At 38.9% G+C, this 21,866-nt stretch overlaps 1 protein-coding gene across 1 annotated transcript in view; it reads right to left on the bottom strand.

Moving 5' to 3' along the window:
* The window catches only part of LOC128664170 (protein mono-ADP-ribosyltransferase PARP12), a 116,436-nt gene that overhangs the window by 64,119 nt on the left and 30,451 nt on the right, over nt 1-21,866 (bottom strand). The window contains exons 4-5 of the mRNA XM_053718930.1: nt 3,761-3,856; nt 3,442-3,562 (exon numbers count right to left, since the gene is read on the bottom strand). Coding sequence (XP_053574905.1) covers nt 3,442-3,562; nt 3,761-3,856 — 217 coding nt within the window. The remainder of the gene's footprint in view (nt 1-3,441; nt 3,563-3,760; nt 3,857-21,866) is intronic.

Here is a 21,866-nt window from a genome sequence, read left to right as displayed (position 1 = left end):
TGCGGCCAGAAAAAAGCCAGCGTTAGCTACGCGGGTCGTTACCGACAAAACTCTAAATCTAGCCGTTAGTGAGTTGTTTTACAAAATATCAACCTTTTCATACAATATTGCATTCCAAATACCATTACCATCTTGAAAAGCAAACATTATGGGCCAGATTGCGAGTGGAGAGCAAATGTTTGCACGCAAGCGATATTGGGTTTTCGTGTTTGCGCGCAAGTTAAATTGCACTCCTATTACAAGTTGAAACATAGGGGCCTATTTATGAAGGTGTGAGCGGACATGATCCAATATTGAGAAACATGTCTGCTGCACTTCAATAAATGTTGACAGCATACGCTCTCGGAATTTATCATTGCACCAGAAGTTCTGGTGAACTGCTGGTGCAATGCCGCCCCCTGCAGATTCGCAGCCAATCGCTAGCAGGGGGTGTCAATCAACCCGATCGTATCCGATCGTGTTGATTTCTGTCCGCCGCCTCAGAGCAGGCGGAAAGGTTATGGAGCAGCGGTCTTTAGACCGCTGCTTCATAACTTCTGTTTCTGGGGAGCCTAAACGTGTCCTCAGAGTTCTGGTTAACTGTCACAAAAAGCATAAACAATACATAACATATGGGACTGTAGGAAACTGCGCATGCTGAGAGTATAGCCACAAAGGAAAAAAACACTCGCCAGAACAAGAGGAATAAAATAAATTCTAATACACTGCACAGCTGCGTAATAAGAGGCTCTCACAATAGGGATGTGAAACTGTACATTTTAAATATTTATCATATTACTAGTTCTCTCTCTCTCTCTCATCGGGTGGGTGCGCGTGCGAAAGTCTCTCAGCTGTGCGCTGTTTAAACTGCGGAAGTGCGCGCGAGGTTGAGTGGGTGCGCGTGCGAAGGTCTCTCAGCAGTGCGCTGCTTACACTGCGGAGGTGCGCGTGCATGAAGGCCAAGTGTTAGTCTCTACTGCGCATGACGGCTTCAGACAAACACTTGCGGCTAAATTTGGAGTTTTGTCGGTAACGACCCGAAAAACTAACGCCGGCTTTTATCTGGCCGCACCATAAAAATAACTCTGGTATTGAGAGTCCACATAAAGGCTGCGTTAGGCTCCAAAAAAGGAGCGTAGAGCATTTTTAACGCAGCTTCAACTCTCAATACCAGAGTTGCTTACGCAAGCGGCCAGCCTCAAAAACGTGCTCATGCATGATTCCCCCATGGAATCAGCCAATCAGAATCAAGTTCAATCCGATTGGCTGATCCAATCAGCCAATCAGATTGAGCTTGCATTCTATTGGCTGTTCCGATCAGCCAATAGAATGCGAGCTCAATCTGATTGGCTGATTGGATCAGCCAATCGGATTGAACTTGATTCTGATTGGCTGATTCCATCAGCCAATCAGAATATTCCTACCTTAATTCCGATTGGCTGATAGAATCCTATCAGCCAATCGGAATTCGAGGGACGCCATCTTGGATGACGTCCCTTAAAGGAACCGTCATTCTACAGTTGGACGTCGCCGGAAGAAGATGGGTCCGCGGTGGAGGTCTTCAGGATGGAGCCGGTCGTCATCGGATGAAGATAGAAGATGCCGCTTGGATCAAGATGGTTGCCGGTCCGGATCGCCTCTTCTTCCCGGATAGGATGAAGACTTTGGAGCCTCTTCTGGACCTCTTCAGCCACCGGATGATGGATCGCCAACCCCCGCTTAGGTTGGATGAAGATTTTGGAGCCAGGACGGATCGGTGATACCTGGTGAGGTGAAGACAAGGTAGGATGATCTTCAGGGGCTTAGTGTTAGGTTTATTTAAGGGGGGTTTGGGTTAGATTAGGGGTATGTGGGTGGTGGGTTGTAATGTTGGGGGGGGGTATTGTATGTTTTTTTTTACAGGCAAAAGAGCTGAACTTCTTGGGGCATGCCCCGCAAAGGGCCCTGTTCAGGGCTGGTAAGGTAAAAGAGCTTTTAACTTTAGTAATTTAGAATAGGGTAGGGCATTTTTTATTTTGGGGGGCTTTGTTGTTTTATTAGGGGGCTTAGAGTAGGTGTAATTAGTTTAAAATTGTTGTAATATTTTTCTTATGTTTGTAAATATTTTTTTATTTTTTGTAACTTAGTTCTTTTTTATTTTTTGTACTTTAGCTAGTTTATTTAATTGTATTTATTTGTAGGAATTGTATTTAATTAATTTATTGATAGTGTAGTGTTAGGTTAATTGTAGGTAATTGTAGGTAGTTTATTTAATTAATTTATTGATAGTGTAGTGTTAGGTTTAATTGCAACTTAGGTTAGTATTTATTTTACAGGTAATTTTGTAATTATTTTAACTATTTTAGCTATTAAATAGTTATTAACTATTTAATAGCTATTGTACCTGGTTAAAATAAATACAAAGTTACCTGTAAAATAAATATTAATCCTAAAATAGCTATAATCTAATTATAATTTATATTGTAGCTATATTAGGATTTATTTTACAGGTAAGTATTTATCTTTAAATAGGAATAATTTATTTAATAAGAGTTAATTAATTTCGTTAGATGTAAATTATATTTAACTTAGGGGGGTGTTAGTGTTAGGGTTAGACTTAGCTTTAGGGGTTAATACATTTATTAGAGTAGCGGTGAGCTCCAGTCGGCAGATTAGGGGTTAATAATTGAAGTTAGGTGTCGGCGATGTTAGGGAGGGCAGATTAGGGGTTATTACTATTTATTATAGGGTTAGTGAGGCAGATTAGGGGTTAATAACTTTATTATAGTAGCGCTCAGGTCCGCTCGGCAGATTAGGGTTTAATAAGTGTAGGCAGGTGGAGGCGACGTTGAGGGGGGCAGATTAGGGATTAATAAATATAATATAGGGGTCGGCGGTGTTAGGGGCAGCAGATTAGGGGTACATAGCTATAATGTAGGTGGCGGCGCTTTGCGGTCGGCAGATTAGGGGTTAATTATTGTAGGTAGCTGGCGGCGACGTTGTGGGGGGCAGATTAGGGGTTAATAAATATAATATAGGGGTCGGCAGTGTTAGGGGGAGCAGATTAGGGGTACATAAGGATAACGTAGGTGGCGGTCGGCAGATTAGGGGTTAAACAAATTTATTCAAGTGTCGGCGATGTGGGGGGACCTCGGTTTAGGGGTACATAGGTAGTTTATGGGTGTTAGTGTACTTTAGAGTACAGTAGTTAAGAGCTTTAGAAACCGGCGTTTGAAAAGATAGGATACGCAATTGACGTAAGGGGATCTGCGGTATGGAAAAGTCGCGGCTGAAAAGTGAGCGTTAGACCCTATTTTGAGTGACTCCAAATACCGGGGGTAGCCTAAAACCAGCGTTAGGAGCCTCTAACGCTGGTTTTCACGGCTAACGCCAAACTCCAAATCTAGGTCTTGGCCTTTTATAATATAGGATTATTTACCCAACAGAAACAAAATGGTCACTAGAGGGAAGTTTGTTACATACGTTTTGTTGACATTGCAGAATGCTTCTTCTATAGATTCAATGTTCTCCATATCTTCCCAGTGGTTATTTTTTTGCACCTGCCATCTGTACGGTAAATGACAGTGATTTTTACCACACTTGTCTGAAAATAAAAGACATAGACATATAATATTTTTAGCAACAGTTGGAATTCCTATATTACATCTTAATATAAACTCCTCCACTTACTAGAGATACTATAATGTCTGCATCAGTGGCATAAAAGCTTATTATTTATTAATGCCTGTCCATTAAAAGGAATAAAGGCTAAAAACAGCTTAATAACATTGGATTAATTTACCTTTAAAGCTACAGCTTTTCCTTATGTAATAAAGACATATCTCATCAGCTTTGTCAGGCTGGCTCTTTTCATCTGATCCACTAGACAATGGAATCTCTATAGAAAAGGAAATAAAAAAAGATTTTATAAACTGGTCTGGAAACATGGGAGACAAATTAAAAATGACCCAACTGATTTTCTTTTTAATTCTTGTTATAGTCAGAGGTAGCTCTAGGGGGCTGTTGGGGAAGAGGACTATATACACCCATTTGTTACGGAAACACCCCAAAGCCTCAAAGGTGTTAACTGCCATTAAAGGACCACGGAATGCAGTAGAATGTGCATAATTAACACGTGCATAATAAAAAGATTTAGCACCTACACTGAATTTCAAATTAGCAGATTTTTTTTTTTCTTCCATTTTCCGGCCCCACTGTATTATGTGACAGTCATCAGCCAATCACAGACTAGTATACGTATACCCTGTGAGCTTGTGCACATGCTCAGTAGGATCTTTTCCCCAGAAAGAGTGAATATAAAAAGACTGTGCACAATTTGATAACGGAAGTAAATTAGAAAGTGTTTTAAAACTACATGCCCTTTCTGAATCATAAAAGTTTATTTGACTTGTGTCCCTTTAATTAGCTAGGCAGTAACATTTTTACATTTGCTGTACTCTACACACAGCAACGAGAGCAGTATAGGAATGAAGATTTAAAGGGACATTAAAACCAATTTTTTTCTTTCATGATTTAGAAAGAACATGTAGTTTTAAGCAACTTTCTATTATCTAATTTGCTTCATTCTCTTGATATCTTTTGCCCAAAAGCATATCTGGATAGGCTCAGAAACTGCTGATTGGGTTGCTGCGCATAAATGCCTTGTGTGATTGGCTCACCCATGTGCATTGCTATTTCTTAAACAAAGAATATCTAAAGAATTAAGAAAATTAGATAATAGAAGTAAATTGGAATTTTATTCTCTATCTGAATAATGAAATAATTGTTTGGGGTTTAATGTCCCTTTAAGGAGAATAAATAACACCAAATAAAAGTATGTAGAGTTTTTAGAGGATGTGATTCCCCACCAGTACACTGACATCCATTATCAAGGCTGTATTGGCCTACCAGGACACCAGGAGATTTCCCGGTAGGCCACAGCAGCTAGGGCTGGTGTTAGGATATATTAGCATTACCGACGCCATCTTGTCCTAGTTGCCATTTTGTCTTTGGCATCCATTTTGTCTAAGAAGGGTTTATTATAACAGTTTATTATGTAGTGAGAAATATGCTGATGTTAGGGAGACTTGCATAGCTAGAATGGCCCTGGGAATGACCCTGACAATGTGCTTGAATGCATTGTTATCTCTACAAAGATGTCAAATGGCCTTGATTTGTGCTGGGCTATGAGGCTCAGATTTACTGTTATCTGAAGTTAGGTATTTCTGTAGAAATGACTCCCTAACACTCCTTTCTACCAATTATATTTTAAATGAGCTTCTTTGTTCTTGCAGAAATACTATGTAAGATGATGTAGTTAGTCACTGTTTAACCCTATATGCTGTAACTATCGCCTATAAAAAGTGTTGTTCATCTTCTAATAAACAGAACAGATGTTAGACTGATTGCTGTGTGGTCTGATTCCTGTTCTCTGGGATATCCCGTCAACAAGTAACCCATTCATTTCCAGGCCAAGTGCTGACTGACACACTCCCCCCCCTGAAAATAACACCTAACAGCTGGCCGCCAGCTACAATTTGAAGGAATGGTGCTGCTGGTGAGGAGTTTTAGCTGTATCATGCCTCTCTTCTTAGCTAAATGTTAAAGGGACACTGAACCCAATTTTTTTTTCATGATTCAGATAGAGCATGAAATTTTAAGCAACTTTCTAATTTACTCCTATTATCAATTTTTCTTCGTTCTTTTGCTATCTTTATTTTAAAAGCATGAATGTAAATCTTAGCAGCCAGCCCATTTTAGGTTCAGCACCATGGATAGCGATTGCTTATTGGAGGCTTACATCTACCCACCAATAAGGAAGCTTAACCCAGGTTCTCAACCAAAACTGGGCCGGTTCCTATGCTTCACATTCCTGCTTTTTAAATAAAGATAGCAAGAGAGCGAAGAAAAATTGATAATAGGAGTAAATTAGAAAGGTGCTTAATATTTTATACTCTATCTGAATCATGATAGAAAATTTTGGGTTCAGTGTCCCTTTTAAGTTAATCATTTCATTAAAACCTTTATTTTCTAGACCATGTGCCATTTAGAGGCCCTTCTCTGAATGGTTTCTAGTGTCTAGTCAAGTCACATTCTGAGACAGAGTTTTGAGTGTCTTCTCCAGATAATGCCATGGATAATAATTTTTACACTATAAAAGGTAGTCATGGATGAAATCGGGTTGTGTGCCTATTCTGGCATTTTTTTTTATTATTACAAACTTCTATAAATTAATTCTGAAAAAAAATGGTTAATGGAGTATCCCAGTAACCCCTTTAATAAAAATGGGCGTGTAAATTCTATAGACTTAACGGAAAGTAGGGCTGGCCTTCACATATATCCAAGGCTGCTTTTTATTCCCTGTCTGGACCTGCCCTCAATATTTAAGTTTGTTGTCAACCCAAAATGCAATAATTCCATGAACATAATGACAATTTTGGTAGCATTCCCTGAATGTAGTTATGACTCATTCTAAGGGATAGAAAACTTTCATGATTCCACACACAAATAAGTAATCAAGCAGTTCAAACTGTTATGTTTATAGTAGGCTAACTATGTCCTTGGACACTTGACAAGAAATTAAGGCTTATTTACCTGCCTACCATGAAAGGTACATAGTACATTATAAGGTTTAATTAGCTTATAAGACTTATTTTTCTGTTTATCAATATAACAGCATTATGAAAACTAATCTTTATTATGACTAATACATAATTGTTTAGTATAAGTTTTTATACAATGTGCAGGGAAGTAGCTATGTCACTGTTTGTTTAAAAAGTATAACACATTTTTTTTAAAGTCTTGTTTACAAACACCTAGATTACAAATTTTGCGTTCAGGTTTTAACGCTGAAAAAAATGGTAATTTCAGCATTAAAACAGCACCACAGCCATTACGAGTCTTGTCGGTATAGCTGTACTGCAAGCATTTTAGCCTGTAACGCAACGTCAGTCTGCACTCATAAAAATTATGTTTTTTCATTGGACTTCCATAGCGCAGCCATTACAAGTTTTGCAGTGAGGCTAAAATGCTTGTGTTTCAGCCTATACCGACAAGATCCGTTTCGCAATCTGAGAGCAGTAGTTATGAGTTTTACACAACAAAACTGTTATATAAAACTCATAACTTAAGTGTCACAAAGTACACTAACACCCATAAACTACCTATTAACCCCTAAACCGAGGCCCTCTTGCATCGCAAACACTATACTAAACTTATTAACCCCTAATCTGCCGCTCCCGACATCGCCGCCACTATAATAAAGTTATTAACCCCTAAATCGCCACCCTCCCGCATCGCAAACACTATTTAAATATTATTAACCCCTAATCTGCCATCCGCCCACATTGCCCCCACTATACTAAAGTTATTAACCCCTAAACAGCTGCCACTATAATAAACCTATTAACCCCTAAACCACAAGACCCCCACAATGAAATATACTAAATTAAACTATTAACCCCTAAACCCAAAGCCCCCCGCAATAAACTAACTTAAACTAGTAACCCCAAACCTAACGCCCCCCTAATTATTAAAATTACAATTTCCCTATCTTAAATTAAATTAAAACTTACCTGTCAAATTAAAAAAACTAAGTTGAAACTAACAATTAAACTAATATAACTATTAAACTAAAATTAAACTAACTACCAATTAAAGACAACTAAAATACACCTTAGAAAAATTCCAACACTACTATAAAAATTACAAAGTAATTTAAAAAAATACTAAATTACAAAAAATAACAAACACTAAATTATGAAAAATAACAAACGGAATTATCAAAAATAAAAAGAATTACACCTAATCTAATAGCCCTATAAAAATAAAAAAGCCCACCCAAAATAAAAAAAAACCCTAGTCTACAATAAACTACCAATAGCCCTTAAAAGGGCCTTTTGTAGGGCATTGCCCTAAGTTAAACAGCTCTTTTACCTGTAAAAAATAAATACAAAGACCCCCCAACAGTAAAACCCACCACCCAACCAACCCCCCAAAATAAAGAAACCTAACACTAACCTTTTCTTAAAAGAGCTAAATGCCCTTTTCAGGGCAATGCAAAAGAGCTAAATGCCCTTTTAAGGGTAATGCCCATACAAATGCCCTTTTCAAGGCAATGGGTAGATTAGGTTTTTTTAGATAGTTTTTTTTATTTTGTGGGTTTTGGGGGGTGGAGGTTTGTAATGTTAGTGTTTCTTTGTATTTTGTTTTCAGGTAAAAGACCTATTGGTAGTTTGTTATAGATTAGATTTTTTATTTTGGGGTGAGTTTTTTTAAAATGGGTATTAGAATAGAATTATTTGTTATTATTTTGGATAATTTGTTTGTTATTTTGTGTAATGTTTTTTTTTTTTTCGTTTTGAGGTAGGTTTTTCTTTTTAGAATAGCCATTTTTTTATTTTTAATGGGCAGCAAAAGAGCTGAATGCCCTTTTAAGGCCAATGCCCATACAAATGCCCTTTTCGGGGCAATGAGTAGATTAGGTTTTACTTTATTTTTATTTTGTGGATTTGGGGGGTGGGGGTTTGTATACTGTTAGGGGGTGTTTGTTTTTCTTTTGTAGAAAAAGAGCTGATATCTTTAGGGCAATACTCTACAAAAGACCCTTTTAAGGGCCCTTGGTAGTTTATTATAGATTAGGGTTTTTTATTTTGTTTTTTGTTTTTTATTAGAAAAGGAATACATTTTTTTGTTTTTGATAATTTTCGTTTTGTAATGGTAGTTTTTTTATTTTTTGTAATTTTAGTGTTTTTTATTTTTTGTAATGGTAGTTTTTTTTGTAATGGTAGGTTTTAGTGTAAGGCAGCTTAGGTTTTATTTCACAGGTAATTTGTATTTATTTTAACTAGGTAGTTATTAAATAGTTAATAACTATTTACTAACTATTCTACCTAGTTAAAATAAATACAAACTTACCTGTGAAATAAAAATAAAACCTAAGCTAGCTACAATATAACTATTAGTTATATTGTAGCTAGCTTAGGTTTTATTTCACAGGTAAGTATTTAGTTTTAAATAGGTATTATTTAGTTAATAATTGTAACTTTAATTTAGCTCTATTTTAATTATGTTAAAGTTAGGGGGTGTTAGGGTTACGTTAGGGTTAAGTTTAGGGGTTAATATAGTTTAATTTAGGTTGTTGCAATGTGGGGGGGCTGGTGGTTTAGGGGTTAATAGATTTATTTAGTGGTAGTGATGTGGGAGGCCAGAGGTTTAGGGGTTAATAGCTTTATTTAGTGGCGGCGATGTCGGGGAGCGGTGGAATAGGGGTTAATATCTTTATTATAGTGGCGGCGATATCAGGAGCGGCAGATTAGGGGTTAATAGATTTATTTAGGTGGTGGCGATATCGGGGGTGGCAGATTAGGGGTTAATAACATTATGTAGGTGTCGGCAATGTCAGGGGCAGAAGATTAGGGGTGTTTAGACGTGGGGTTTATGTCAGGGTGTCAGGTTTAAACGTTACTTTTTTTTTCCCCATAGACATCAATGTGTTACGGAGCTTTTCATTCCGCGATCACAGCTGTTAGGTTTTTTTCTAACCCGCTCTCCCTATTTATGTCTATGGGGAAAGCGTGCACGAGCACGTCAAAACAGCGCTTGTATTTTGTGTGGTATAGAGCTCAACGTCACCATATCGCACGCACAAGCCGTCTGTTTCAAAACTTGTAATGGCTTTGCTATAGAGGGTGAAATAACGCTCTTAAATTATCGTTAAATTCCCTATAGCGCACATAACTCGTAATCTACCTGATAGTGTTTCTATAGAGCTATAGAACAGCATTCATATTTTCAGTGTAGGTGGTGATTTTAACAGGTAAATCAGCTACTATAAATTATAAAATAGAGGTAAAGGAGATATTTGTAAACAATTTAATACATTAAAACAGGTAAAAATAATCACTGGGAACATTCAAGCAGAGAAACGTTACAGTAGAATGTCCCTTTTTGGCACTTGAGTCTATAGACTTATACGTGTTGTTGTGGATATAGCACCAAAGACCAAGCACACCTATAGCTCTGAACAAAGGCTGACTAGCTAGCCTAGAGAGGGGTATTGATGAATGTGTGTGTTCAAAGCGCCTCAAATGGGCAAGGTGTCAACGGAGGAATTGATGTACTAGAAATTATGGTAACAAATTACAGTTAAAATACAATATAATGTGGATCCACAATGTTACAATTCAAGCAATATTACATGCGTTAAAAAGTTACAATTTTAAGCAGTTACTATTTTAATCAATATTACATATGTTAAAAAGTATAAAATTATAAAAATATAAGCATGAGGCTCTGACATAGATTGGTAACCAAATGTTGGTTTAGGTACAGATATTCACTTGCAAATGAAGAGGTGTTGAAATTTGTTAAAAGGGAAGTGATGTGGAGTAGGCACCCTATATAATAAGTAATAAATAGTGATGATTGTCTATTTAGATGAATTGGTGGTGCTTTCTGTGTGTTGCAGTTGATAAAAAAAAATAAAAAAAAATTGTGGAACAAAAATATGGGTGAAAAATAGTGGAAAAAGTTGTTGGAAAAATTATAAAAATCCTTCAATGTCTGTGAAATTTTGGCAAAAATATAAATGTAAAAAACTTAAAAACTTAAAAAGAGAGACTTTTTTGAAAAAAGGGTGAAAAAATGTGCACAAAAAAGTTAGTGATTGTAATCTAATAGACTAGAGTCTATGTAAACAAATTGTGTGTGAAGTTTGAATCAGTGATTTTTAAAAACAACCTTATTAGTTCCTGGTGGTGAGAATCCTTATTTGTTCCTGGTGGTGAGAACCCACTCGACGGTCCTTATGTGTCTCCCGGTGGGTAGTCTAAAACTCCTATTTCCTGGTGGTGAGAACCCCCAGGCCTGGATCTGGGATCCTGATGGATACTTGGGGCTCTATTTAACAAGCTCTGTATGGAGCTTGATTGCCCCTGTTTCTGGCGAGTCTTCAGACTCGCCAGAAACAGCAGTTATGAAGCAGCGGTCACAAAGACCGCTGCTCCATAACGCTGTCCGCCTGCTCTAAACAGGCGGACAGACATCGCCGGAAATCAACCCGATCAAGTACGATCGGGTTGATTGACACACCCCTGTTGGCGGCCACCCTCGGTGGCCGCGATTAAGCAGGGGGCGGCTGAATATGGTGCAATGCTGAATATGGAGAGCGTATTGCTCTCGGCATTCAGCGAGGTCTGGTGGACCTGATCCACACTGTCGGATCAGGTCCACCAGACTTTGATAAATATAGGCCATAGTCTTATATTGTCAGTTTCCTATAAAGGTAAAAAGCAATAGGGTAGATAGTACAAAATTGTGTATTGTAATGAAATAATGCTTACTAGCTGTGGTCAATGTGTTTCGGCCTCCTCAAGGCCTTTCTCAAGACTGATAGCTGGTTGTTAGTAGTGGCAATTTATAGTCGTAATTTGCGCAATTTCTCATAGCTGAGGGCGTGGCTTATGTCCGAAAATGTTGTCACATAGTAAAGAATGGGGATTGATACATGATATAGTTTAAGTGGTTTTTTTTATATCATAGTTAGAAATTAAGCATCGTCTTTGAATTTTCTAGGTATCTTAGTGGCAATTTGTTTGTTTCAGTGTTTCAAATTCTCGCCCTACAGCCGTAATTCTGCCGTATCTATCGGAGTGACATCATATCCTCTTATCCCTGATTGGGTCAGGGATTGTTTACTAACTGAAGGGACCATGTGCGTTTACAATCTTGTTACTGATTGGCTATGACGTTGCTACTATGTCAACAGTGCGGCTATTTTCTCTTGCTAATTATGTGTGATCAATGTTGTATATTAGCATTGTTTATGCTCAAATACGGAACAAGCATGTTGTCATAAAGTACCAGGGATGTTGTGAACTTTATTCACTTAAAGAAGGATTGCGTCCTTTACAGAATGAGACTATATGATTTTACTAAGGGACAGCAGTGCAGCTTTTATTGCTATTATGTGAAACTGTTGTGATATATATGTACTAAAAATATAGATTGGGCTCCGTGTCTTAAAATACTAAGGGTATTTTAAACGTTCTTATTTTAAAACATCTCTCTTTTTAAAGGACCAGTCAACACATTAGATTTGCATAATCAACAAATGCAAGATAACAAGACAATGCAATAGCACTTAGTCTGAACTTCAAATGAGTAGTAGATTTTTTTATAACAAATTTCAAAGTTATGTATATTTCCACTCCCCTTGTACCATGTGATAGCAATCAGCCAATCACAAATGCATATACGTATAGTCTGTGAATTCTTGCACATGCTCAGTAGGATCCGGTGACTCAAAAATTGTAAATATAAAAGACTGTGCACATTTTTTTTAATGGAAGTAAATTGGAAAGTTGTTTAAAATTACATGCTGTATCTGAATCATGAAAGTTTAATTTAACCTGAGTGGCCCTTTAAGTTTTTAAGTTTTTTATATTTATATTTTTGCCAAAATTTCACAGACATTCAAGGATTTTTATAATTGTTCCAACAACTTTTTCCACGATTTTTCACCCATATTTTTGTTCCACAATTTTTAATTTTTTTATCAACTGGCACACACAGAAAGCACCACCAATTCATCTAAATAGACAATCATCACTATTTATTACTTATTCTATAAGGCGCTTACTCCACATCACTTCCATTTTAACAAATTTCAACACCTCTTCATTTGCAAGTGAATATCTGCACCTAAACCAACATTTGGTTTCCAATCTATGTCAGAGTCTCATGCTTATATTTTTATAATTTTATACTTTTTAACGTATGTAATACTGCTTTAAATTGTAACTTTTTAATGCATGTAATATTGCTTGAATTGTAACATTGTGGATCCACATTATATTGTATTTTAACTGTAATTTGTTACTATAATTTCACATGTGGTAACAGGGAAATTAAACTTGTTTTTAGTACATCAATTCCTCCGTTGACACCTTGTCCATTTGAGGAGCTTTGAACACACACATTCAGTTTATAGACTTATTGCAGATCACATGTTGATGTCACAGAGCAGACCAGTGGACAGGGAAATTATTCTGCTAAAATAAAAAAACATAATTTATGCTTACCTGATAAATTTATTTCTCTTGTAGTGTATCCAGTCCACGGATCATCCATTACTTATGGGATATTAACTCCTCCCCAACAGGAAGTGCAAGAGGATTCACCCAGCAGAGCTGCTATATAGCTCCTCCCCTAACTGCCATTACCAGTCATTCGACCGAAAACATGCAGAGAAAGGAAAACCATAGGGTGCAGTGGTGACTGTAGTTTAATGGAAAAATTACCTGCCTTAAAGTGACAGGGCGGGCCGTGGACTGGATACACTACAAGAGAAATAAATTTATCAGGTAAGCATAAATTATGTTTTCTCTTGTTAAGTGTATCCAGTCCACGGATCATCCATTACTTATGGGATACCAATACCAAAGCTAAAGTACACGGATGACGGGAGGGACAGGCAGGCTCTTTATACGGAAGGAACCACTGCCTGAAGAACCTTTCTCCCAAAAACAACCTCCGAAGAAGCAAAAGTGTCAAATTTGTAAAATTTGGAAAAAGTATGAAGAGAAGACCAAGTTGCAGCCTTGCAAATCTGTTCAACAGAAGCCTCATTCTTAAAGGCCCAAGTGGAAGCCACAGCTCTAGTAGAATGTGCTGTAATTCTTTCAGGAGGCTGCTGTCCAGCAGTCTCATAGGCTAACCGTATTATGCTACGAAGCCAAAAGGAGAGAGAGGTAGCCGAAGCTTTTTGACCTCTCCTCTGACCAGAATAAACGACAAACAGGGAAGACGTTTGTCGAAAATCCTTAGTTGCCTGTAGATAAAATTTCAGGGCACGGACTACATCTAGATTGTGTAGCAGACGTTCCTTTTTCGAAGAAGGATTAGGACACAAAGATGGAACCACAATCTCTTGATTGATATTCCTGTTAGTGACCACCTTAGGTAGGAACCCAGGTTTAGTACGCAGAACTACCTTGTCTGAATGAAAAATCAGATAAGGAGAATCACAATGTAAGGCAGATAACTCAGAGACTCTTCGAGCCGAGGAAATCGCCATTAAAAACAGAACTTTCCAAGATAACAACTTGATATCAATGGAATGAAGGGGTTCAAACGGAACCCCCTGTAAAACATTAAGAACTAAGTTCAAACTCCATGGTGGAGCAACAGTTTTAAACACAGGCTTGATCCTAGCTATAGCCTGACAAAAAGCTTGAACGTCCGGAACTTCTGACAGACGTTTGTGTAAAAGAATGGACAGAGCTGAAATCTGTCCCTTTAAGGAACTAGCGGATAAACCCTTTTCTAAACCTTCTTGTAGAAAAGACAATATCCTCGGAATCCTAACCTTACTCCATGAGTAACTCTTGGATTCGCACCAATATAAGTATTTGCGCCATATCTTATGGTAAATCTTTCTGGTAACAGGCTTCCTAGCCTGTATTAAGGTATCAATAACTGACTCAGAAAAACCACGTTTTGATAAAATCAAGCGTTCAATTTCCAAGCAGTCAGCTTCAGAGAAATTAGATTTTGATGTTTGAAGGGACCCTGGATCAGAAGGTCCTGTTTCAGAGGTAGCGACCAAGGTGGACAGGATGACATGTCCACTAGATCTGCATACCAAGTCCTGCGTGGCCATGCAGGCGCTATTAGAATCACTGATGCTCTCTCCTGTTTGATTCTGGCAATCAATCGAGGAAGCATCGGGAAGGGTGGAAACACATAAGCCATCCCGAAGGTCCAAGGTGCTGTCAAAGCATCTATCAGAACCGCTCCCGGATCCCTGGATCTGGACCCGTAACGAGGAAGCTTGGCGTTTTGTCGAGACGCCATGAGATCTATCTCTGGTTTGCCCCAACGTCGAAGTATTTGGGCAAAGACCTCCGGATGAAGTTCCCACTCCCCCGGATGAAAAGTCTGACGACTTAAGAAATCCGCCTCCCAGTTCTCCACTCCCGGGATGTGGATTGCTGACAGGTGGCAAGAGTGAGACTCTGCCCAGCAAATTATCTTTGATACTTCCATCATTGCTAGGGAGCTTCTTGTCCCTCCCTGATGGTTGATGTAAGCTACAGTCGTGATGTTGTCCGACTGAAACCTGATGAACCCCCGAGTTGTTAACTGGGGCCAAGCCAGAAGGGCATTGAGAACTGCTCTCAATTCCAGAATGTTTATTGGTAGGAGACTCTCCTCCTGATTCCATTGTCCCTGAGCCTTCAGAGAATTCCAGACAGCGCCCCAACCTAGTAGGCTGGCGTCTGTTGTTACAATTGTCCAGTCCGGCCTGCTGAATGGCATCCCCCTGGACAGATGTGGCCGAGAAAGCCACCATAGAAGAGAATTTCTGGTCTCTTGATCCAGATTCAGAGTAGGGGACAAGTCTGAGTAATCCTCATTCCACTGACTTACCATGCACAATTGCAGCGGTCTGAGATGTAGGCGTGCAAAGGGTACTATGTCCATTGCTGCTACCATTAAGCCGATCACCTCCATGCATTGAGCTACTGACGGGTGTTGAATGGAATGAAGGACACGGCATGCATTTTGAAGCTTTGTTAACCTGTCTTCTGTCAGGTAAATCTTCATTTCTACAGAATCTATAAGAGTCCCCAAGAAGGGAACTCTTGTGAGTGGAAAGAGAGAACTCTTCTTTTCGTTCACCTTCCATCCATGCGACCTTAGAAATGCCAGTACTAACTCTGTATGAGACTTGGCAGTTTGAAAGCTTGAAGCTTGTATCAGAATGTCGTCTAGGTACGGAGCTACCGCAATTCCTCGCGGTCTTAGTACCGCCAGAAGAGCACCCAGAACCTTTGTGAAGATTCTCGGAGCCGTAGCCAATCCGAATGGAAGAGCTACAAACTGGTAATGCCTGTCTAGAAAGGCAAACCTTAGATACCGGTAATGATCTTTGTGAATCGGTATGTGAAGGTAAGCATCCTTTAAATCCACTGTGGTCATGTACTGACCCTTTTGGATCATGGGTAAAATTGTCCGAATAGTTTCCATTTTGAACGATGGAACTCTTAGGAATTTGTTTAGGATCTTTAAATCCAAGATTGGCCTGAAAGTTCCCTCTTTTTTGGGAACCACAAACAGATTTGAGTAAAACCCTTGTCCTTGTTCCGACCGCGGAACCGGATGGATCACTCCCATTAATAAAAGATCTTGTACGCAGCGTAGAAACGCCTCTTTCTTTATTTGGTTTGTTGACAACCTTGACAGATGAAATCTCCCTCTTGGGGGAGAGAATTTGAAGTCTAGAAGGTATCCCTGAGATATGATCTCTAACGCCCAGGGATCCTGGACATCTCTTGCCCAAGCCTGGGCGAAGAGAGAAAGTCTGCCCCCCACTAGATCCGTTCCCGGATCGGGGGCCCTCGATTCATGCTGTCTTAGGGGCAGCAGCAGGTTTCCTGGCCTGCTTGCCCTTGTTCCAGGACTGGTTAGGTCTCCAGCCTTGTCTGTAGTGAGCAACAGCTCCTTCCTGTTTTGGTGCAGAGGAAGTTGATGCTGCTCCTGCTTTGAAATTACGAAAGGAACGAAAATTAGACTGTCTAGCCTTAGGTTTGGCTCTGTCTTGAGGCAGGGCATGGCCTTTACCTCCTGTAATGTCAGCGATAATTTCTTTCAACCCGGGCCCGAATAAGGTCTGCCCTTTGAAAGGTATATTAAGCAATTTAGATTTAGAAGTAACGTCAGCTGACCAGGATTTTAGCCACAGTGCTCTGCGTGCCTGAATGGCGAATCCGGAATTCTTAGCCGTAAGTTTAGTTAAATGTACTACGGCATCTGAAATAAATGAGTTAGCTAACTTAAGGGCTTTAAGCTTGTGTGTAATCTCATCTAATGGAGCTGATTCAAGTGTCTCTTCCAGAGACTCAAACCAAAATGCTGCTGCAGCCGTGACAGGCGCAATGCATGCAAGAGGTTGCAATATAAAACCTTGTTGAACAAACATTTTCTTAAGGTAACCCTCTTTTTATCCATTGGATCTGAAAAGGCACAGCTATCCTCCACCGGGATAGTGGTACGCTTAGCTAAAGTAGAAACTGCTCCCTCCACCTTAGGGACCGTTTGCCATAAGTCCCGTGTGGTGGCGTCTATTGGAAACATCTTTCTAAATATCGGAGGGGGTGAGAACGGCACACCGGCTCTATCCCACTCCTTAGTAACAATTTCAGTAAGTCTCTTAGGTATAGGAAAAACGTCAGTACTCGCCGGTACCGCAAAGCTTAAATTTAAAATTTGAAATATCTGAATCCAGTTTGTTTGGATCAGAACCGTCACCCGCAGAATGAAGCTCTCCGTCCTCATGTTCTGCAAATTGTGACGCAGTGTCTGACATGGCCCTAATATTATCAGCGCACTCTGTTCTCACCCCAGAGTGATCACGCTTACCTCTTAGTTCTGGTAATTTAGCCAAAACTTCAGTCATAACAGTAGCCATATCCTGTAATGTGATTTGTAATGGCCGCCCAGATGTACTCGGCGCTACAATATCACGCACCTCCCGAGCGGGAGATGCAGGTACTGACACGTGAGGCGAGTTAGTCGGCATAACTCTCCCCTCGTTGTTTGGTGAAATATGTTCAATTTGTACAGATTGACTTTTATTTAAAGTAGCATCAATACAGTTAGTACATAAATTTCTATTGGGCTCCACTTTGGCTTTAGCACATATAGCACAGATATCTTCCTCTGAATCAGACATGTTTAACACACTAGCAAATAAACTAGCAACTTGGAAATACTTTTCAAGTAATTTACTATAATATGAAAACGTACTGTGCCTATAAGAAGCACAGAAAAAGTTATGACAGTTGAAAATTAATAAACTGAAAAGTTATAGCATCAAATCTTTGTAAAAAACACAATTTTAGCAAAGGATTGCTCCCATTAGCAAAGGATAACTAACCCTGATAGCAGAAAAAAAAAAAAAAAAAAAAATACAGAAATAAACGTTTGTTTTTTTGTTTATCACAGTCAACTACAATCTCACAGCTCTGCTGTGAGTGATTACCTCCCTCAAAACAAGTTTTGAAGACCCCTGAGTTCTGTAGAGATGAACCGGATCATGCAGGGAAGACAATAAACTTCTGACTGAATTTTTTGATGCGTAGCAAAAGAGCCAAAAAAGGCCCCTCCCCCTCACACATAACAGTGAGAGAGATCAGTAAACTGTCATAAATTAAAGGGACACTCAGGTTAAATTACATTTTCATGATTCAGATACAGCATGTAATTTTAAACAAATTTCCAATTTACTTCCATTAAAAAAAATGTGCACAGTCTTTTATATTTACAATTTTTGAGTCACCAGATCCTACTGAGCATGTGCAAGAATTCACAGACTATACGTATATGCATTTGTGATTGGCTGATTGCTATCACATGGTACAAGGGGAGTGGAAATATACATAACTTTGAAATTTGTTATAAAAAAATCTACTACTCATTTGAAGTTCAAACTAAGTGCTATTGCATTGTCTTGTTATCTTGCATTTGTTGATTATGCAAATCTAATGTGTTGACTGGTCCTTTAAATAAAACGACTGCCAAGTGGAAAAAAATAGTGCCCAAAACATTTTTTCACCCAGTACCTCAGAAAATTAAACGATTTTACATGCCAGCAAAAAACGTTTAACATTAATAAATTGAGTGTTATTAAAAAGCCTGTTGCTAGTCCCTGCAAATTAGGCTAAAGTTTTATGCATACAGTATAATTCCAGTGAAGTGCCATTCCCCAGAATACTGAAGTGTAAAATATACATACATGACAGCCTGATACCAGTTGCTGCTACTGCATTTAAGGCTGAGTTTACATTATATCGGTATGGCAGAATTTTCTCATCAATTCCATTGTCAGAAAATAATAAGCTGCTACATACCTCTTTGCAGATTAATCTGCCCGCTGTCCCCTGATCTGAAGTTTACCTCTCCTCAGATGGCCGAGAAACAGCAATATGATCTTAACTACTCCGGCTAAAATCATAGAAAAACTCAGGTAGATTCTTCTTCAAATTCTACCAGAGAAGGAATAACACACTCCGGTGCTATTATAAAATAACAAACTTTTGATTGAAGGTATGAAACTAAGTATAATCACCACAGTCCTCTCACACATCCTATCTATTCGTTGGGTGTAAGAGAATGACTGGTAATGGCAGTTAGGGGAGGAGCTATATAGCAGCTCTGCTGGGTGAATCCTCTTGCACTTCCTGTTGGGGAGGAGTTAATATCCCATAAGTAATGGATGATCCGTGGACTGGATACACTTAACAAGAGAAACATAATTTATGTAAGAACTTACCTGATAAATTAATTTCTTCATATTGGCAAGAGTCCATGAGCTAGTGACGTATGGGATATACAATCCTACCAGGAGGGGCAAAGTTTCCCAAACCTCAAAATGCCTATAAATACACCCCTCACCACACCCACAATTCAGTTTAACGAATAGCCAAGTAGTGGGGTGATAAAGAAAGGAGTAAAAAGCATCAAAAAAGGAATTTGGAAATAATTGTGCTTTATACAAAAAATCATAACCACCATAAAAAGGGTGGGTCTCATGGACTCTTGCCAATATGAAAGAAATTAATTTATCAGGTAAGCTCTTACATAGATTATGTTTTATTTCATGTAATTGGCAAGAGTCCATGAGCTAGTGACGTATGGAATAGTAATACCCAAGATGTGGAACTCCACAGAAGAGTCACTAGAGAGGGAGGGATCAAATAAAACAGCCATTTTCCGCTGAAACAATTAATCCACAACCCAAAATATAAGTTTATTCTCATAAATAAAAAGAAAAAACTTAAACATAAGCAGAGGAATCAAACTGGAACAGCTGCCTGAAAAACTTTTCTACCAAAAACTGCTTCCGAAGAAGCAAATACATCAAAACGGTAGAATTTAGTAAATGTATGCAAAGAAGACCAAGTTGCTGCTTTGCAAATCTGATCAACTGAAGCTTTATTCTTAAAATACCACGAAGTGGAGACTGATCTAGTAGAATGAGCTGTAATTCTCTGAGGCGGGCCTGACCCGACTCCAAATAAGCCTGATGAATCAAAAGCTTTAGCCAAGATGCCAAGGAAATGGCAGAAGCCTTCTGACCTTTCCTAGAACCATAAAAGATAACAAATAGACTAGAAGTCTTCCTTAAATCTTTAGTAGCTTCAACATAATATTTCAACGCTCTTACAACATCCAAAGAATGTAAGGATCTCTCCAAAGTATTCTTAGGATTAGGACACAAAGAGGGGACAACAATTTATCTATTAATGCTGTTAGAATTCACAACCTTAGGTAGAAATTTAAATGAAGTCCGCAAAACTGCCTTATCTTGATGGAAAATCAAAAAAGGAGATTCACAAGAAAGAGCAGATAATTCGGAAACTCTTCTAGCAGAAGAAATGGCCAAAAGAAACAACACTTTCCAAGAAAGTAGTTTAATGTCCAAAGAATGCATAGGCTCAAACGGAGAAGCCTGTAAGGCCTTCAAAACAATATTTAGACTCCAAGGAGGAGAGAGATTGATTTAATGACAGGCTTGATACGGACCAAAGCCTGTACAAAACAGTGAATATCAGGAAGCTTAACAATCTTTCTGTGAAATAAAACAGAAAGAGCAGAGATTTGTCCCTTCAAAGAACTTGCAGACAAACCTTTATCCAAACCATCCTGAAGAAACTGTAAAATTCTAGGAATTCTAAAAGAATGCCAGGAGAATGTATGAGAAGAACACCATTTCTAGGAAGATAATAAATCTTCCTAGAAACAGATTTACGAGCCTGTAACATAGTATTGATCACTGAGTCAGAGAAACCTCTATGACTAAGTACTAGGCGTTCAATTTCCATACCTTCAAATTTAATGATTTGAGATCCTGATGGAACAACGGACCTTGAGACAGAAGGTCTGGTTTTAAAGGAAGTGGCCAAGGTTGGCAACTGGACATCTGAACAAGATCCGCATACCAAAACCTGTGAGGTCATGCTGGAGCTACCAGCAACACAAACGATTATTCCATGATGATCTTGGAGATTACTCTTGGAAGAAGAACTAGAGGCGGAAAGATATAAGCAGGTTGGTAACACCAAGGAACTGCTAATGCATCCACCGCCTCCACCTGAGGATCCCTGGACCTGGACAGGTACCTGGGAAGTTTCTTGTTTAGATGGGAAGCCATCAGATCTATTTCTGGAAGACCCCACATCTGAACAATCTGAAAAAACACATCTGGATGGAGCGACCACTCCCCCGGATGTAAAGTCTGACAGATGAGATAATCCGCTTCCTAATTGTCTACACCTGGGATATGAACTACAGAAATTAGACAGGAGCTGGATTCCGTCCAAGCAAGTATCCGAGATACTTCTTTCATAGCTTGGGGACTGTGAGTCCCACCCTGATGATTGACATATGCCACAGTTGTGATATTGTCTGTCTGAAAGCAAATGAACGTTTTTCTCTTCAACAGAGGCCAAACCTGAAGAGCCCTGAAAATAGCACGGAGTTCTAAAATATTGATTGATAACCTTGCCTCTTGAGAATTCCAAACCCCTTGTGCTGTCAGAGACCCCCAGACAGCTCTCCAACCTGAAAGACTTGCATCTGTTGTGATCACAGTCCAGGTTGGAAAACAAAAGAGGCCCCTTGAACTATACGATGGTGATCTAACCACCAAGTCAGAGAGAGTCGAACATTGGGATTTAAGGATATTAATTGTGATATATTTGTATAATCCCTGCACCATTGATTCAGCATACAAAGCTGGAGAGGTCTCATATGAAAACGAGCAAAGGGGATTGCGTCCGATGCTGCAGTCATGAGACCTAAATCTTCCATGCAGATAGCTACTGAAGGGTAGGATAGAGACT

Source organism: Bombina bombina, chromosome 6 (assembly GCF_027579735.1).
Source record: "Bombina bombina isolate aBomBom1 chromosome 6, aBomBom1.pri, whole genome shotgun sequence".
Classification (NCBI taxonomy): domain Eukaryota; kingdom Metazoa; phylum Chordata; class Amphibia; order Anura; family Bombinatoridae; genus Bombina; species Bombina bombina.
This window is presented reverse-complemented; position numbering and strand designations above follow the sequence as displayed.